The sequence below is a fragment of the Neomonachus schauinslandi genome, chromosome 6, assembly GCF_002201575.2.
Source record: "Neomonachus schauinslandi chromosome 6, ASM220157v2, whole genome shotgun sequence".
Taxonomy (NCBI): domain Eukaryota; kingdom Metazoa; phylum Chordata; class Mammalia; order Carnivora; family Phocidae; genus Neomonachus; species Neomonachus schauinslandi.
Window position 1 is genome coordinate 123,103,884 of NC_058408.1, and position 19,439 is coordinate 123,123,322.

Here is a 19,439-nt window from a genome sequence, read left to right on the forward strand (position 1 = left end):
AGGAGAAAGAGGAAGTCAAGGAAGAGAAGTGGGGAAGAGAAAAGAATTCTATTTTTCTCTTGGGTGCCTAGATATGCATCTTACTATCTCCCAGATTCATAAATTATTTGAACGGAAAGAGCCTTAAAAAACGTCGGTTCCAATGATAGGGTGCTGACCGTGAAGACTTATTGAAAACCAGAAATAACATACTTGACCCAGAAAGAGACAATCAAAAAGGATCAATACCATTTACTAGCTGTGTGACCTTCAGAGTGTCACATAAACTCTGTCGTTCAGTTTCCCGATTTTTGAAGTGTGAATAACATAACACTTCCTTGAGGAGCTTTGGGATTATTAAGCGGGAGGATGGATGTAAGGTCCCTGGATAATGCTGAAACACGGTACGTGCTCAGTGGTTACTGGGGGAAAGCGTCTCACCTACCCTCCATCACTAGACTGTGCCTTGAAAAACATGAAGAGCAACATTCCCTCAAAGCTTGTCACCATCTGTTAATGGGTTGTGAGACCAGTTTAATGGGATGTTACAAGCATATCTACATATATCTCTTTCTATTTTAGGTCATGATATAAAATGTATTTCTCACTGTGGATCGGAGTCAGACAGTTGGAAGGGCACTGGCCTGAAGCCCTCTACAAATAAAAATAAAATGGCACACCAATGCCGCACACACAGTGCTTGCTGCTTTTTTATTTATTTATTTATTTATTTATTTATTTATTTATTTATTATTTTTTTTATTTTTTTTATTCTTATGTTAATCCCCATACATTACATCATTAGTTTTAGATGCAGTGCTTGCTGCTTTAAGAACAATTTCATCTTCCATCTTCTCTGGACTTTGGTTTTCCATTGACCACAGTCTATCTTGTTAATGTTTTCTTAATTTTTCTTGCATCTGACATGTAACATAGACCACTGTGGTTACACTAATTAAAGCAGAATTCCCTTCCATGGAGGCCTAAATTCTCTGTGCCTATGGTCAGGTCTAGTATGAGTTTTTCTTCATCAGACAACATGTTCTGAACACCTCGAGGAGAGAGGAGCACTTCTCATTTGAAATGCCCTTCAGCTGGTAACGCTGTCTTGCATTCTGCAGTGATTCCATCACCCACATTGTGGCAGAAAACAACTCTGGCTCAGAGGTCCTGGAGTGGCTGCAGGTACAGAATATAAAAGCCAGCTCACAGCTAGAACTCCTCGACATCTCCTGGCTGATAGAATCAATGGGAGCAGGAAGACCAGTGGAGATGATAGGGAAACACCAGCTTGTAAGTGTTATGGTTGTGATTTTCTTCGCCCTTCACTTGATAATTAGGAACATGGGCTGTAGAATCAACAGACCTGGGTTAGACCCCAGGTTTTCTGCTTACCCCCTGTGCGAGCTTGGGCAAGTCACTCAGCTTTTCTGAGCTTCTGTTTCCTCCTTTGCAAAATAGGATAGCAATAGGACCTACCTGACAAGATGGTTATGAGAACTAGAGCGACATAATGCAAAGCACTTACCACAGAGCCTGATCTATAGCACCTAATAAATGGTAGCTCGTTTTATGAGCAAGACCATACACAAATATTTCAAAATGTGGAATGTTGATGTTCTGGTAGCCGGAAAAGTCAAGGGTTCCTATGTTTTTTTTCTTACTATGATCATTCACAAAGAAAAAATAAGGAAAGTTGGACTCTTAATTCCAAGTCCTTCACCATTAATGCTAGAACCATCAGGAAGGTTCAGACCATGACTATGTAAGTTCATGGAAAAGGAAAATGGTACTTAATTGATTGTTCTTTTTCATGTTTATTTTTCCTGACACAAAAATATTACATGTTAACTGTAGCAAATTTGAATATTAGAGATGCATATAACATAAACTTTGACTCTCCTATAATTTTACCCTCTCTCCAGAGACAATTGCCATTAAACTGCTGCCAATTTTTCTTCATAATATCTATTATTATTGTTATCGATTGTTATTAAAAATGGATGCTTATGCATTTGTTTAGGTGAGAAGAGACTATTCAGCTAGCCCCAACCCAGAGCTCCAGAAGACTCCACCACTTGCTGTAAAAAAGATCTCTCAATACGCATGTCAGAGAAGAACCACTTTGAACAACTGTAACCACATCTTCACAGTAAGGGGCGTTACAACAACACCCAGAGCAAATGAAGGGCTTGCAGCTTCTTTCCACAGATCTACAAATCCAATTATGAAATATTCTGAAAAATCTAGGAACGTTTTCCCCACACTCACTCATCCCACCCCCCTCACCTGATCTCTGGTTCTTCTGTCAAGAATGGATCTACTTCTGTCATAGAAATAGACAAATACATTTGGAAAAATATGTATATTCTTTAGAGATGGTAAATTACTATTTATTGAGAGTTGACACTTTTGGGCACAACAGTTGTCAAAGGCAAGTATTCGGAAAAACTGAATACTGTACTTAGTCCAAAACATAGTAAGAGCAAGTTACAAAGAAACAACAATAATGCATCAATAGCCCTTCCTGGGTAACCAAACGACTGAGAGACAGCAGATCTGGATTCTCACCTGTCTGATCTTAACCAGCTTGGGCAAGTCAGTTCCTCTCTCTGAGCCTCAAATATATCCGTTCAACTCTAAGTTAGCTAGATTGTGTCTAAAGCCCCAGCCAGCCCTGAAGTTTGGCAATTGTGTTTCAAATGACCTTAACAAGCCCACAGCTGCTTGTCCTCCAGCCTAGAGAAAGTAGTCAGGTGGTTAAAACATGCAGTTAGTATATCAAATACAAAATTCTCATTTCTAGACTTCCAGCCCCACATGTACGAGGAAGACCAGGAAACTGCAGGACTGGGCCCGGGAGCATGATGCCACACAGCTGCAGCTACTGAAATGCACATGTGCCCTACCTTAAACAACCTGCCTTGGGTCTTTGTCACTATGATCACACCCATTCATTCATTCAGTAAGCTGAATGAGCTTACTGAGCTTACGTACAAGCTAAGAGATGAAAGCGCCAGGTGATCAAAGCAGAATCCTGGCCACAGGCTGGTGGAGAAGTGTGCAAGGAAAGAGGGCAAGGTCTTACTGAGTAATGACTAGTGGATGCAATGAGAGATCAGGCTTTGGTTAAATCATTCCTGAATACCTAATGGGAGCAAACTCAAAGTTTCCTTACGAAGCGTCTGTGACCTGTCTTTTCAATTCAACTCCTCTCATAACAAGGGAGGGGTGCAAAGATATGGGAGACCCAATCTCACCCTTCAGGAGGTATTTCAACACTTAAGAAGAGGAAGAGGCATTTGCAGGTGACTGCTAGCTAGCTTAGGGTCTGGGAACAGACCGTGGTTAGCTTACCTGGTTTCATTCTTTAGGATGCCTTTGAGGTACTGGCTGAACACTATGAGTTTAGAGAAAATGAAGTCTTCTCCCTGGCATTTATGAGAGCAGCTTCTGTACTTAAATCCCTGCCCTTCACAATCATCAGTATGAAGGACATAGAAGGAATTCCCTGCCTGGGGGACAAAGTGAAGTGTGTCATAGAGGTAAGGGTAAAATGTGATTTGTCCTACTTCCTAATATGTAGGGAGGAGGGGGGAAGTAAAAGCAATTAATAGATTTTCCTGTCAACTATGTAGATGTGGAATGGATGGATAGACAGACAGACAGATAGATGGATAGATAGAGAGAGAGAGAGAGATAGATAGATAGATAGATAGATAGATAGATAGATAGATAGATAGAATCCATACCCCAGTTTTCTCACAGCTGGGGCTACATGGGGCAAAGCCAGTAGGAACAGAACTCTCTCATATTATCATTAATCACAGTAAAAGACTCAAGTGTCCTAAAAGCTCGACAGCAGGGGATGGTCCAACTTCAAATACAGGCTCTGTGAAGGACCTCAGTTCCTCTCAGGAGACATTGCCCTCCAGAATGGTGGTAGGAGTGACTATGCAGTGAACCTGATTCTGCATCTCTCCCTGTGTGTTCCAACAAGAGAGCCAGGGATGGGGGATTATTTATGTAATAATAATGTTTAAGGATTCCCCAGCAAAGCGAGTTGGTCATCCGAGAGTAAGTTTCAGTAAAGTTAGGTGCAAGGTAAAGTATTCAAGGAAAATACTCTCAACTCTACTTAGAGCTAGACATCATAAGAGCTTGAACTTGGATTGGTTTTTCAATGGGTCCAAAATTAACCTGCTCAGACGAGAAGTCCTTTTGTCTCAGCTAGTGCATAGCCATCGAAAAGAAAATTATCACAAATATTTAGGCATATTATTGTCGGTGAATCTTTTGGCTTGGTGTTCTGTGGAGTTCTGGCCTCATCTCCAAATACCTGATCATTCTGTGCCTTCATCCCTGAGGACTATAAATGAGCTGGGATTTCTAAGATTACAGGAAATGTCTGGTTTTGTCCAGATCAGCTAGGGAAACAGCCTGCAGGCAACAGGTGAACATTTCCTGAACAATCAAGCTACTACATCTGGGAATTTGAGAGCCCCAGACTCTCTGGTTGTTCACCATCACTAGTGTAAAATATTTTTCAACCGTCCATGCAGGAAATTATTGAAGATGGAGAAAGTTCTGAAGTTAAAGCTGTGTTAAATGATGAACGATATCAGTCCTTCAAAGTAAGTAATTTTACACGTATTTATTGAAAATGGTTTTCCAGGTAATCCTATTATTTATTCTAAGTGGTCAAATCAGCTTGGTATACCATAAAAAAATGCCACAGGCTGGGTGGATTAAACAACAATTATTTATTTTCTTAGACTTCTGGAGCCTGGAAGCCTGAGACCAGGGTGCCAGCATGATCGGGTTCGGGTTAGGGCTCTCTTCCTGGGTTGCAGATGGCCACCTTCTCAACGTGCCCTCACATGACACACACACACACAGAGGAAGTCCCATGGTGCCTCTTCTTATTAAGGCACTAATCCCCTCATGAGGGCCCCACCGTCATGACCTCATCCAAACCTAATCACCTCCCTAAGGCCTCATCTCCAAATACCACCACCATGGCAGTTAGGGCTTCAATATATGGATGGAGGGGGGCACAATCAGTCCAAACTGTGGTTTAGAAAGCAGATGCCAAGGGGCTCCTGGGTGGCTCAGTCATTAAGCGTCTGCCTTCGGCTCAGGTCATGATCCCAGGGTCCTGGGATCGAGCCCCGCATCAGGCTCCCTGCTCCGTGGAAAGCCTGCTTCTCCCTCTCCCACTCCCCCTGCTTGTGTTCCCTCTCTTGCTGTGTCTCTCTCTGTCAAATAAATAAATAAAATCTTTAAAAAAAAAAAAAAAAAGAAAGCAGATGCCAAAATAAATATGAGAGCATGAGCTTATTGCTATGCTATGATGAGGTACAAATTATCTTCTAGCATCTGTCACTCGTGGATACAAATATCATGGGGACACTAGGACCATGGGACAAAACAAACCTGCTCTTAAAGAGCAAACCTGTGTTGGAGGCTCCCCACTGCATCGTGCTCTACCTTAAAGCAGGGCGTGTTACCTCCCGATGTTTCCCACCCTGGAGTTGCAGGTGGCAGGGATTTCTGCCCAGTCTTTTGGTTCCGGAGTGATGCCCAAAAGGTGCTTGTGGGCAGGAGCCGAGGCTTGGAGTATGGACAGCCTGGATTTGAGTTTGGGCTCTGCCACTTATCAGCTGGGCGATGGTCAGGAACTCACACAACCTACATGAGCATCCCTCTTAAGATACGCAGAGCATGAGCGCATGTAAGGGACCCTGGGCCAAGAGGAGTGCCCGAGAGGGGAAGCTGCTGTCACACGTGGACGGCACAGGCAGTCCGCCGTCGGAGTACACAGAAGCCTCGGCAGGTGCCAGGCGCCGCCTCCTCACTTCCGTTCCATTCCGTAACACCCTATGTCAGGAGAGGACCCTCCCGAAACCAAAAGCTCTGTCCAAAGTTACTATCACTCTCCTGCTTGTCATATTCAGAAATTTCCTTACGCGTTTTCCTAATCCCTTGAACTTGAAAAGTGTCGCTTCATTGTCATAATGATCATTTTAGAAACTAAAGGCATGTCTTTCCCTCTGTTTCAGCTCTTTACTTCTGTGTTTGGAGTGGGATTGAAGACATCTGAGAAATGGTTCAGGATGGGTTTCAGAACTCTGAGTAAAATAAAGTCGGACAAAACCCTGAAATTCACGCCAATGCAGAAAGCAGGTAAATTGTCTCTCCTACCCATCTCCTGCTGTAGCCAGGGGCCGGCCAGGTGGTGGTAGAGCTGAGGCAGCTGAACTTCAACTCCAGCCTTGGCAAGCTGGGTCACTTTTTTGTTCTCTGTTTTTGTACTGTGGTTAAAAGCACAAGCTTTTGGAATCAGACAGACCTGAATCCAAATCCTGGCTCCAACACTCAGTGGCTGTATGATCTTGAGCAAGCTTGTTCAAGTCTTTGAGTCTAAGCTATGTCGTCTATAAAAGGGAGGTAGCATTGCTAGTTAATGGGGAGTAAATCAGATCATGCAGGCAAGTCCTCAGCCTGTGCCTGGCAGAGAGCAAAGACGCTCTGCAAGGGGGCCGCTGTCATTCCTGCATCCAGGTGTCACACCGGGTTGTGCTGATGATCTGGTTCTCACTGAAATGGCTCTAGACGTTTGGTCCTGGCTGTCTCCCATGGGGGAGAGGCGTGGGGGAGGAGTCAAGGGCAGAAAATGGACATGAAGATTGAGGAGTAAAAAATATTTGAACAAACTGGAGTCATTGCTGGCACAAATGTGGATTTGCTTTAGAAACTGCAAGACACCAGGAAATAGAAGGGAAAGTGTGCAAATCTAGACAAAGGGTTGATCTACCTGCTCAGGACCCAGCAGCCTGAGAAGAGAAGACCGTGGTGAGACAGCTGAAGCCTGGCAGGACCTCTGAAGGTGGTGGCATGGGTGCTTCCATTTATGGAGGGCTCTGGTACATTTTTTTAAATGAAGAAATGCAAATAAAGGGTCAAAGAATTGTACGTGTTTTAAACATTTACTTTTAACATGCAACAGAAATATAATAAAATTGCAGTTTGAAAGAGCAAGTCACATCCAGCAGTGGTGACTATAGTCATCCTGTTGTACACGACATCCCTGGTACCTATTTCTCTTGGAACTGGAAGTTGGTACTTTTTTGATCACCTTCCTCCAATTCCTCCTCCACCCACCCTCGCCTCTGAAAGCCATAAATCTGATTTCTCTTCTATGAGTTTTTGGTTTTAGATTTCACACATAAGTGAGATCATAGAGTATTTGTCTTTCTCTTGACTTATTTCACTTAACATTATGCCCTCAAGGTGCATCCATGTTGTTGCAAATGACAGGATTTCCTCATTTTAGTGGCTGAATAATATTCATACACACACACACACACACACACACACCACAACTTCTTTATCCATCCACTGATAGACATTTAGGTTGTTTCCATGTCTTGGCTATTATGAATAATGCTGCTATGAACATGGCTGTGCGTGAATCCCTTTGATGTATTCCCAGAAGCAGGATTGCTGGATCACATAGTCGTTCTATTTTTAGTTTTTGGAGGAAGCCCCCTCCATGGGTCTGTGGGAATAACCACATCATTATCACAATGGTGTCTGAGCTTCCATCTACCACTTTCCAACTCTGCATCTTCCCATCCTAAATCTTTACGCATTATCTTTCAAGAATTATCTGGCACAACTTATTGGTCGAGAAGGCTGGTTCTTCAATAAGAAAACAAGAACAGCTTGCTTTCCAGAGGGATGTGAAATATAGTCTCTTTCTTAGTCAGGCAATTGTAAGTCTCTTTCTTACGAGTCAGAAAGCAAGGAGTCATCGTTACCATGAAAAACTCACAACCAAGAGCATAGAGAATACACTCGTCTCTGGGGAAACAGTTTGGTGATACCTGTGGTCATGTTTGCTCTATTTGGGGGCAGAATCCCGTCCCGCAGAGGGCTGGTCATTTCACGTGTCACTCTCTCCACTGACCTGTTCACTGGCACCTCTATAGGATTCCTCTATTATGAAGACCTCGTCAGCTGTGTGACCAGGGCAGAAGCAGAGGCAGTTGGCGTGCTGGTTAAAGAGGCCGTCTGGGCATTTCTGCCTGATGCCTTCGTCACCATGACAGGAGGATTCCGGAGGTAGATAATGAGAGCTGCTTTTGCCTCTCCTGTTCTAACACCTTCCGTGGCTCCCCATATTCAGAAGTTCAGCCTTCTGAGCATGGCACAAAGGCCTTTGGTAATCTGGTACCAGCCTGTCTCTGTGGCCCTGTCTCCTGTACCTCACGTTTCCACCCCAACAATCCCAAATGGCTTGTCTTCGCTCACACGGAGATGTTTCGTGTCTGTGTGACTCGCTCAGTCAGACCCTTCTGCTTGGACTGGCTTTCCTCAAATTGCCACCTGGCTGACTTCTCCTCTTCTTTTAAGATTCAATTCAGATACCACCCCCTCCTCCAGGCTCAGCCAGGCAGCGCTTCTCAGTGCTACCTGCCAAGTAATTTGTTTGCATGCATCCTTTCCCTGACGAAGTTTGTAGACATTAGTGCTCTGTGAGAATCAGGTGCCTGGCACAGAACAGGTGCTCAAGAAATACTGGCCAAGTCAATGAGCAGAATGAACGAACTCTTCACAGAGATGTGTGCCATTGTTGGATGTTGAGGTGTCCTTTCCAGAAAGAGATTCCTTCCCTCCCAGCCCTCCACCCCTCCAGCTGTCCCTGTAGCCCGCTTACCTGCTCGCTGTTGGCCATCCTGGCAAGCCAAGTGTGAAGTGAGGAAGCAAACGGGAGAGGAAGATCAAATCTCAGAGGATGCCCTCAGTCAGTCTCATAATTCCGAGAGCCCTCGCTTTTATCACGTGCATATAGTTCTTGGTTTGCTTGTCGCCATGCTCGTCTCTGTATGGACGTGTGGGGGTGAGTGCGCACGTGGGAGCACAGAAGAGATCATTTCCTTTGTTATTTTTTACCCCACATATACAATCACATATGTACTATGTGTGATTTTTTTCTGTCATAAAGTTATTCTGCAAGGAGTAGAGTTGTACAACCAAGGATATTAAAAAAATATATATATATATATATATATGTATGTATGTATGTATCATGAGCATTTTGTGTTGCAAACCTGAAGCATAATGTATAGGAACAAAGGTGACTTTTAAAAATTGGGAGCTAGGGCGCCTGGGTGGCTCAGTTGGTTAAGCGACTGCCTTCGGCTCAGGTCATGATCCTGGAGTCCCTGGATCGAGTCCTGCATCGGGCTCCCTGCTCAGCAGGGAATCTGCTTCTCCCTCTGACCCTCCCCCACTCATGTGCTCTCTCATCCTCGCTCTCTCAAATAAATAAATAAATCTTTAAAAAAAAATTGGGAGCTAAAAATCTAATTCATTTCCATTTTATGCTTTTTTTTTTTATCAGAGGTAAGAAGATGGGGCATGATGTGGATTTTTTAATTACCAGCCCCGGGACAGGAGATGAAGAAGAGGAACAACTTTTACAGAAAGTGATAAACTTATGGGAAAGGAAGGTAAGAAGAAGACTCAAAAGTAGATATGTGGACACTCAAGCATTCCCTTAATACCGCTGAATTTTGCACACTATTTACCTCTTAATTGTGTAATGGCCATCTGATTGATTGTCAGTGATTCACAACAGCTTACACAATGCCACATGACACGCAATGAGACTTAGCCGCCTGGGGCCCTAGAGTCCATGTTTTGAACATCTGTCTTGCTTATACATACTCGTCCCGTTTCCAAGGGGCCGAGGGCGGTGTGTCTCTGTGTCGAACATTCAGGAGCATTACAGCCCTCAAACAAACGGAGAGCGTGCGCCGTGCAGACCCGGGAGGTGTGAGATGAGCCCGGCAGGCCGAGGGGTGGGGCAGCACCGCTGGGACTGAGATAAAATCCGCCAGGAGGCACACGGGTGCCTGGAACTCTCCACTGCTTTGGGCTGAGATGGGAAGAAGGAAACTCAGGAGGACAAGCTGAGCTGAGAAGCCCCCACCCACTGAGGAGATGAGACTTGCCCTAGGCCCCCTACTGCCCAGCAGAGGAGGTGAAGGATGAGTAGCAGCCAGAACTGCCTGCAGGGTCCTGACTCGTGCCCCACTCCGGTGACAGCCCCACTTCCCACAGAGACCGGAGGGCTCCACCCCAGGGACCTACAGGCCTGGCAGGCTGCTGAGCTGGTGTCTTTCTGGCCCAGCTTCCTCCTTCCTGAGTGATCTGGCCCCTGCTGGGTGTGGGCCACGCTCCCTGATATGGCAGAGAGAGAGAGACCTCAGATAAAGTGAAAATAAGAGCCAGAAACGCAGCACCCCAGTGCCAGGAGCACCAGAAGGGAGGACCCAACGTAGGGACCAAATTCACCTGTGAGGCCATCCCCAGCCCCCTCTGTCCCTCTCAAGAGAGTGGACCCAGGGCAGCCAGGGACTCTGAGAGTAAACTTCATGGGCCGAACCAGGGGAAGGCAGGACGAGGAAGGGTCAGCCCCACCTACACGGGCCCCTCTGCTCTGCTCCAGCAGGAAAGGTGAGCATCTCTCATGGATGGACAGCACAATTCATGGACCTGCTCACCAAGGCCCGAGTGGGGACTGCAAGGTGGGGGGTCCCTGTGAGGACCTAGTCAGTCTCAGTTTTTAGGCACCATGCTCCTCATGCCCTGAGACTGTCCCGGACTAAGATGGGGATGGTGGGGTGGGGACGTGGTGACAAGGAGCCTTCTTTCCTTTCATCTGTCCTCTGTTTGAGGCAGTCATAGCTCTGCCCTCCATGCAGAGACGGGCAGGCACGGGTGGAGGCCAGCATGAAGCCCGTGGGTCTTATTTGGGACCTTAAAAGCACGACCCTGCCGTTTACTGGCTGTATGACCTGGGACGCTTTGCTTAATCCTTCCTCATCTATGAAACAGGGATAGCAAGGCTCTCTCATTTCATTAATGGGGAGGATTAACCGAGAATTAGATGAAGCTCTTGACACAGTGCCTGGTAACAGCAAAAGCCTACCAAACACTGGCCGTTAGTGTGATCATCCCTGCACGATTATCCCTCGAGGAAGGAACAGGGAAAGGCCTCCCTCTCCCTCCTTGTCAGGACTCCCTTAGTTTCCAGGAGGAAGAAAAGAACATGCTGGTAGGAAACGTAGTCACCCTGTGGCTATTGATGGGCAGTCAGGGCCCGAAACTTCAAAGGAATGTTCAGAGAAGGAAAGAAGTTACCCAAGGGGAAATGGGGAACAACAAGGAAAGAAACAGAAGAACATAGAGATGCCCCCCAAACAGCCCAGGCTAGAGAGCAGGAAGCAACATCAGGGGCTGTGTGGGTTGTGTGTGTGTGTGTTTGACAGCCGTGCCCTGTGGCCGTGGACGGAAGTGCCCGAATATGCAGACAGTAGCATTTTATTCCGGGCACGCATTCCCAAACACCTTGCAAGATTCAGAGCAAACCCCTCCCAAGGATGGCCCATCGTCTAGAACCAGCCAATGTGGCGGAAGTGCGAACAGTTGCAATTATTAGGAAGCCAGCTTTGCAGATTTTCAGGGGGGGTGGGTGTTATTGCAAATTTAACTTCAAAGAAAGACTTGTTAATATTTTAATAGCTCACTTTTCAATTGTACATAATTCAAATTTACAAGAAAAGCTGCCATACTGTACTCATTTTTTGTAAGTTTCATTACAAAACTGTGTTTTCCTGAGCTGGTGATTAGACAGCTCCCATGGCAGCATTTGCCTCCTCCCCCGGAGGGTCTCCTGGACTTCAGGGCTTCCCTCCCAGCCCCCTTCAAATGCTCTGTTCTCCCTAATAGCTTTCCTGGGGGAGCCACTGAAGGGCTGGAGTTCCCTCTTTTGAGGTCAGGAAAAGGATCCCCTTAAAGTTTGGCTGAATTGAAACAATGTCTCTTGGAGGGCTGCAGAAGAAACCGAAGCATTCCTTAGAACAAAATAAATCAGTGGTGCTCAAAGTGTGGTCCCTGGACCAGCAGCATCAGCATCACCTGAGAACTTGTTAGAGATGCAGAGTCTCACCCTCCCTCCCTCTGCTGAATCACTGCGGGGACAGGGCCCTACAAACTCTGCATGACAAACTTTCCAGATGCTTCTGATGATAAAACTCGAGAACATCTGACCTAAGGGATGCATGACAACAAATTGCATACCCTAATAACTATGACTGAATTCTTTTGAGATTATTTGCTTCTTTAGTTGATACTCGGATTCAGCATTGCTTACTGCCTCTCTCTGCCCCACATCTGCCCTGTGCTGTGAGGAGTTCCCATAGAGCAGACAAATTGGGCGATCGCTGGGCACATCTTAGAATCACTTCTTATCTTTCTGACTCGGCTACAGTAGGTGAGGTAACCATCACTAATGCTATCCCACTCTCCAAGGCGGACAGAGTGACTGTCTTTGTCCTCAAAGGGGTAAGGCAAGTTTCTGAGCACCGACTTGTAATCCAGAAGTAAGGAGAGGGATTCTCTGGCAGCTTTGGCCTCTCTAATCATTAAATTCCTCTGTGGCCGAGAGAGGAAAATACACCCACTTGCTGGCTTCCTCTCCCAGGGTGGCCACGGGGACTCACACAGCAGGGGCAAAACCCGGCCATGTTCTGCTCAAATCCGTGAAGCTTCTGTTGAGAGCCTTCGTTAAGAGCCCGGTATAAAACGGCAGACCCTGCCCAATGGGGACTCTTCCTGATGTCTTTCTGTTTGTTTTCAGGGATTACTTTTATACTGTGACTTTGTGGAGTCGACATTTGAAAAGTTAAAGTTGCCTAGCAGGAATGTGGATGCTTTAGATCATTTTCAAAAATGCTTTCTGATTTTAAAATTGCACCATCAGAGAGTGGACAGTGGCAGGTACAGCCAGGAGGAAGGAAAGACCTGGAAAGCCATCCGCGTGGACCTGGTCATGTGCCCCTATGAGCGCCGCGCCTTTGCCCTGCTGGGCTGGACCGGCTCACGGGTAGGTGCTACATGGAGCCAAAAGATGTGGGCTGGGTCTACCGGGGGCCAGGAGAGAGACGGCAGCAGCCGAGGCAGGGTGACAGGGAGGAATGCCCAGAAACTTCCAGATTGGGCATTCTACCTGCACGTGGTCAGGTGAGACAGTGGGGCCCCGGGTTGGCAGCAGCTCACCTGGGAGCAGGTTAGACACGTAAGTCCCCCCATACCTCCACCTCAACCCCCCACCCAACATCCTGAATCAGAAACTCTGGGGATGGCCCCCAGCAATCTAGATATTGGCTGACATTTTTTGTTCCTGAAAACTAGAAAAATTGATGGAACAATATATCATAAATGCAGCTTGTTTGACAGACCTGAATCTTTGGGAACGTAGAGTCTGTTGAGAAAGGGGAGAGTTCCAAAAAGAAGTCCAAGGTTATACAAGGTCAGGCCAGTTAGGAATCACTGGCAGAAATGGTTCCTCTTGTCCATTTTCTTTGAAGACAGGTGTGTTTCCAGCACATTCTAGTCTCTTCTCTCAGAGTTCTTGGAAATTATTGCTATTGGTTCTGCAGGTGCTGATAGAACACTAAGCTTTCCGCTGGGCCACTTTAAATGACTTAACCTCTTTGAGCCCCTATTGTGCCATCTCTGTTGTGGGTAACAGTTGTGCCCACCTTCTAATGTCACCATTTGGGTTCAATGAGAGGCTGTGTGGGTTTAAATGTGGCACGTGCTCAGCATATGGTAGCCACTTGTGTTATTATCTTTATGCCCTACTTATGCAGCCACTGAATATGGTATATTTTGTCTCCAGGTCGATACCTGTTGGTGGGTGACCAGAATTAGTTCTAGTCTAAAATTCTGTAGGTGAGAAATTCAATTTCACCTTTTTACCCAAAGATTTCAGGGCCTGGGAATTATTCTCAACACAATTCATCTATTAATCTCACCTCAATTTGGGGCCTACAAATGTGAATGGTGCCCCCGAGAGTTTGGCAGTGCACAACTTGCACAACTGTATGCAGCAGCCCTGGACCAATCTCTGAAGTCTGTTGTGACCAATGTTACAGCCAGCCCGATACCATCACCTCTACTCAATGTTCAGCTTTCTTCATCTGAAACATAAGACATTGTCCTTGCCCTGCCTGTTTCACAGGGTCATTATGAGAAACTAAAGAGGTTTTAACGCAGAAGGCAGACCTGTCTCAGGTAAAGTGCCTGAGCTTTGGGTTTCAGGAGTCTAGGTCCTTAGCTCTATCAGTGGTTGTGTGGCCTCGGGTAAATGACTTAAGCTCTCTGGGCATCCCTTCTTCATCTGAAAAATGGGCTAATAACAGCCCCACCCTCACAGGATTGTAATGAGCATTAAATGAGACAATACCCTTGTCTCAGCACAATTCTGAGTCCAACTGTGTACTTAAAACTGTTCCCTTCAAGGTACTTAAAGAGTCTTTTAGACTCTTGTAGAAGTTGTTAAATATTAACGGCAATAGAGCAGATCAGAAAATTAATATAAAGCAAGAAATCAGCCCAGTGCCTGGCATAAAGTGAGCTCTCCACAAATACTGAGAAGGGTATCATTGCCTGGCTCATAGCCGTGGCCTTCCTGACTGGTCTTTCTGCTTCTGCCCTCACCCAGTACAGCTGAGTGATCCTGTTATAAATCAGATCAGGTCCCTCCCCTGCTCAAAACCTTGCAGAGACTCCCCATTTAACTCCGAGTAAACGTGGAAAGTCCTACGACCCTGCATGATCCTCTCACCCCCTTATGCCTCTGAATTCCTCGCCTACTGCTCTCCCTAAACGGGCCTGGCTCGTTTCATGCTAAGGCTGTGTTCTAGCTGTTCGTCTGCTGGAGTGCTCTCCCCGCAGAGTCTACTTGGCTAACTCCTTCACCTACTTCAATTCCTTGCTCAAATCCCTACCTTCTCAGTGAGGCCTGCCCTGTGCATAGCACTTACCTTTCAACATATCCTATACTTTATTTATTCCATTATTGTGTCTTTTCTGTGTCCCCTGCTCAAATCCAAGCTCCACCAGGGTAGACATGTTATGCTCCAAGCACATAGAACATACCTGGCACATAGCAGATGCTCAGTAAATATGTGTTTAGTAAATATCATTATTCCCCCAAAAAAGACATCATTATCATTTCTTGCAGTCTCTGGGGGAATGTTCTGAGGTTTTAGCAGAGGTGTCCAGGAATGTATCTGCCACCACACATAACAGTCTCTCGCTAACCCCATTATCCCCATCCTCCCCAGCCTTCCCCAACACAGTGCGAGCAGCATTGCTCTAAATCTGGGGGGCTGGGCGGGGGGGCGTGGAGAGGGGCAGGAAGACAGTGTCCCAGGGCTGGGAGGAAGCGCAGCGCTGAGCACTCTCATATTTTCACAGACGAGCAGCCTCTGCACCCAGAATCTGCTTCACCCTGATTTGTCCACAACCCTGCCTCCCCCTCTGGCACATTATAAAGGACTTTTGTTTGGAAAGTCTGTTTTCTTACACACGGGGTGGTGGTGGGGAAGGTCCCAGCCTCGACCAGCTTTCCTAAAGTAGGAGACGGCTCCTCCCACTAGAGGGCGCCATTATCCCATGCTTTCCTCCTACTCTCACATGGGAGGATTAACGTTTCTAGATCTGTGCTTCTCCCAGGAAAATCAACCTGAACGGCAACTGTCCTCTATCTTAGGCTTCAGCTTTCGCTCCCTGCAGCCTCAGAGCCCACCCTTGACCACAGGACATGCTAGTCTGGGACAGGTGGCTCAAACCATCAGTTTTACACAATCTCATCTGAGAGACTGTTAGAGTCAGAGGGGACCTTACGTACTTCCTTCATCCTCCTGTTCGACCAATCAAGATTCAGAGAAGCTGGGTGACCTGCCAAAAGAAGCACAGCCAAATAGGGACAAAATCCAGGCTGGAATTTGGGTCTCCTGACTCTTCATCCTCTCTTACAATAGTGATATTCCAAAAAACAAAACAAAACAAAAAACACCTACTATATTTATCCAGCATTTACTTGGGGCCAGGTATTATCCTGGACACGATCCTCACAACATTTGTTTATTCATTCAACAAACACTTGCTGTACATCTTCTATGTGCCAGGCACTATAAGAGAAGTGAATATGGTCATGAACAAGTCAGGCTCCTATTTTCAGGGAGCTTACATTCTAGTGTGCAGGTGCAAGCACAGAGCTCTGTCATCACGGAGCTTTGCCCTTGGGGAGAAAATTGCTTTGAGAATATTTAGAGAGATTTCACTGTAGAGATTTAGATATCTCTAAACACATAATACTGAAGACATTCTAGGCTTGATAGTAATTTATTTTAATTATATCTCATCCAGCAGTTTGAGAGAGACCTCCGGCGCTATGCCACGCATGAGCGGAAGATGGTGCTGGATAACCATGCATTATATGACAAGACCAAGGTAGTGTTGTCTACCCAAGATGGGATTCTTTAATCCTCATCCCAATGGTTGGCTCCCCGAGCACTTTTTCTGAACTGATTTTAGTGTCCAGGTTCAGTTTCCTTTGCCCTGAGTGTCCTGTTCCCACAGATCAGAGTTGAGGGCACTAGAAGGATCCTGATGGGAGCATGGTCCCCACCTGGCCCAGAATGTACCTCAAGGGCTTTGGGCTCAAAGATGATGAGCTTGTTGGGCCCTCAGAACCAGTCCAGCAGTGAACATTCATTGAGTCTGGTATATCTTTGGTATTTTTAGTGAATAATTCCAAAGGAAACCAAGGATTCCCCCAAGTCATAAATACCACTAAAGTACCCCTTAAATGCAATGAGCAGTAGCATTTTAAGTGACCACATAGGTCATTAATGAGAGTGTTACTGCAAGAGAGAGAGCAACAGAGCTGCCCTGAGATTTAGATGAGCAGTCAGCTAAGCTTACCCACCAGCTATGTAACTCACTTGGTTAGCCTTACACTGGTCATGATCCAAATTCATGCCTCATCAAAATGATAAATTACTGTATGAATTATGAAGAGTTAAATATTCATCTGTTAAATCTACATGCTAAGGTCTACTGTTCTTACAGTGGTCAAGGACACTAAACTAAGCTCTGAGGGGAATAAGACACAAAATAACTAGAAGCAATGATCTTTACGCTCTAGGAGCTTACAGTCTAAATGAGCTGTATTTAGTTAGAGCTATCTCAGTTACAAGTCAGAAACCCAATCCAAGATGGCATAGCAAAAAAGGGGTGCTTGGCTTATATACTGCAGCATCTGGGGGTAATACTGACTTCAGGTGTGGCTGCATCCAGCTGCTAATGCAGGTTTCCCTCAGTGTTGGTTTCATTCTCAAGCATGGGTTTCCCATGATTCCCATCCTTCCAGCTTGACAGAGAAGAACCTCTTTCCTAATAGGAAATATCAAGAGTCCTAGCTGATATTCATTGGCCAGGCCTGGGCCGTGTGCCCATCCCTGAACCCTTTACCGTGGCTCTGATTGGTCAGGCTTGGATCATGTGGCCCTCCTTGGAGATGGAATTAACCCCACACCTGATCCTCATGGACGGAGAGGAAGGAAGGGTGGTTTTCCAAAGAAAAATCAAGGTGCTGCTGTCAGATGAGAGGACTGTAGATTGGCAGGGAAACCTCAGATGTCAAGCATGTGAGTGGAGGCAGACTCACATAACACAATTTAGGAATGCTTACAAATGAACACATTCTAAATAGTTTAACATAATGGAGTACATCTTATATGCCCCACACTGTGCTAAAGGCAAGAAGGGATGACGAAGAAGTGGTGCTTGATCTAAAAGAGATCATGGGGTGGGAGCCTGGTGGGGGTTGGGGTGGGGCAGGTGAGGAAGGCTAGAAGGAGAACCCAACATATACACGTAACCTATAATTGCCTCTCCTTGTTACCTGGAGCAGCAGTGCATCATTCTGGCTGCACATGATAATTACCCAGAGCCTTTAAATAGATTGGTGATAGGACCTCTCCTGAGATTCTCATTTCACTGGATTGGGGTGTAGCTCAATGTTTTTTTTAGAAGTCCCTTCAGGTGGTTCTAATGCACAACTGTGGTTAAGAACTACAGACCCATAGGAAAAATACCAAATGCCCGTAGCTAAATATGTAAGGTTGTCATAATTTTACCTTAATCTGTGAAATACCAAATTTTTGGGTGGGAAAATGTAAAAATTACAGAAGTCAGTTAAGATTAAAAAAAGCAGTTAAGATGACTTTTTATATTCAGAAGCAGGGAATTATGTTTTTGTAATAATTCATTCTGCCAAGACAATTTATAAGTAAAACTTCCACTATGTCAGCATCAAGATGTTTAAAAATATCTGAATGCACATATTTCTTTTTGTACTTTCAGAAAATATTCCTCAAAGCAGAAAGTGAAGAAGAAATTTTTGCACATCTGGGATTGGATTACATGGAACCATGGGAAAGAAATGCCTAGAAAAAGTTGTCAAATTTTTTTCAGCTTTTTTTTTCAGGTTAAATAAATCATGCTTCATATTGTAGTAAAGATGCCTTAGGAAAATATGAGATTCTTTAAGCCTTATTGAAATACAGATTGCCTTTAGGAATAGTTTTGGAAACTTGATAAGGCTGCACCTGGTAATTGGTTATGCTCTAGTAGGCCATTTATATGACCGTTGCTTAGAATTCACAATGCATTTTTCCATAGAAATTGATGTTGAAATTGGTGGCTTATTTCGGGGAAGCTCATCAAAGCCCACTTTTCCCACAGTGTAGCTGAGATACTGTACATTTGCAATAAAAATAGGAGGAAACAAGAGATGGTGGAGTCTTCTTTTTCACTCAAATACTATAAAAATATTCTAAACAAAAGTGTAACAAAATGAAAACGAAGAGTTGAAGACTTATCTTGAGGAGAGAAACAGATTTAACTAGAAGATCAGAGATTCTGGAGGGGGTTCTAGGTCCCTTTTGGAGCTTTTGGGGGATGGCATACTAACTCTAGACCCACTCTGCTCAGGTCATAGTCTGCTTCTCTGTCATCATGGAGCTGTTCTCTAGGCGTCCCAGCACAAGGCCACACACAGGATGTATTCCCACTGCTTTCACTCAGAAGTACAATTTCCTAAATGCCAAAGGAATATCTCCCCTGTTTTCTATCTCTGAGTCTCTCTCTGGATCTTAGTGGCCCTTTCTCTCTCAGGGAGATGCTCTCTCTTGGTCTTTTCATCTTAGGACACCCAGGGTAAGGGAGGCAGCCTTGAAAGCACATGTTGGCAGGTGGCAGTAATTGAGTTTGTAGAACTTGTTCTTAGTTGTTTGAAGAAGAGGGGACTTGTTTCTGAGCAATCAGAGGCCCTGTGTGAGAAAGAAACGCCTCCACGGCCTATCAAAGCGGAGTTGGTAGATGGATCCTGAGATGCTATGGACCCAGGTTCTCCCACTAGGAGACTCTGCTTGTTCACCAGCAGTGGCCCTTCCTGCATGAGGGAACCAGGACTCCTGGAAGCCTCCTCACAGAAGCCCTGGTGAAGGCCTGACCTGAGCCAGCTGATG

General features: G+C 45.5%; 1 protein-coding gene across 2 annotated transcripts in view; it reads left to right on the top strand.

The window, feature by feature from the left end:
* Positions 1-18,360, top strand: part of DNTT (DNA nucleotidylexotransferase) — a 28,234-nt gene extending 9,874 nt beyond the window's left edge. Inside the window, exons 2-11 of one of the 2 annotated variants that reach the window (XM_021699898.1) lie at positions 1,101-1,278; positions 2,003-2,131; positions 3,354-3,524; positions 4,542-4,613; positions 6,042-6,165; positions 7,974-8,106; positions 9,389-9,497; positions 12,692-12,937; positions 16,273-16,356; positions 18,274-18,360. In XM_021699898.1, the coding sequence (XP_021555573.1) occupies positions 1,101-1,278; positions 2,003-2,131; positions 3,354-3,524; positions 4,542-4,613; positions 6,042-6,165; positions 7,974-8,106; positions 9,389-9,497; positions 12,692-12,937; positions 16,273-16,356; positions 18,274-18,360 (1,333 nt within the window). The remainder of the gene's footprint in view (positions 1-1,100; positions 1,279-2,002; positions 2,132-3,353; positions 3,525-4,541; positions 4,614-6,041; positions 6,166-7,973; positions 8,107-9,388; positions 9,498-12,691; positions 12,938-16,272; positions 16,357-18,273) is intronic. The other variant, XM_021699899.1, reaches the window with a different exon arrangement.
* The last annotated feature ends 1,079 nt before the right edge of the window (positions 18,361-19,439 follow it).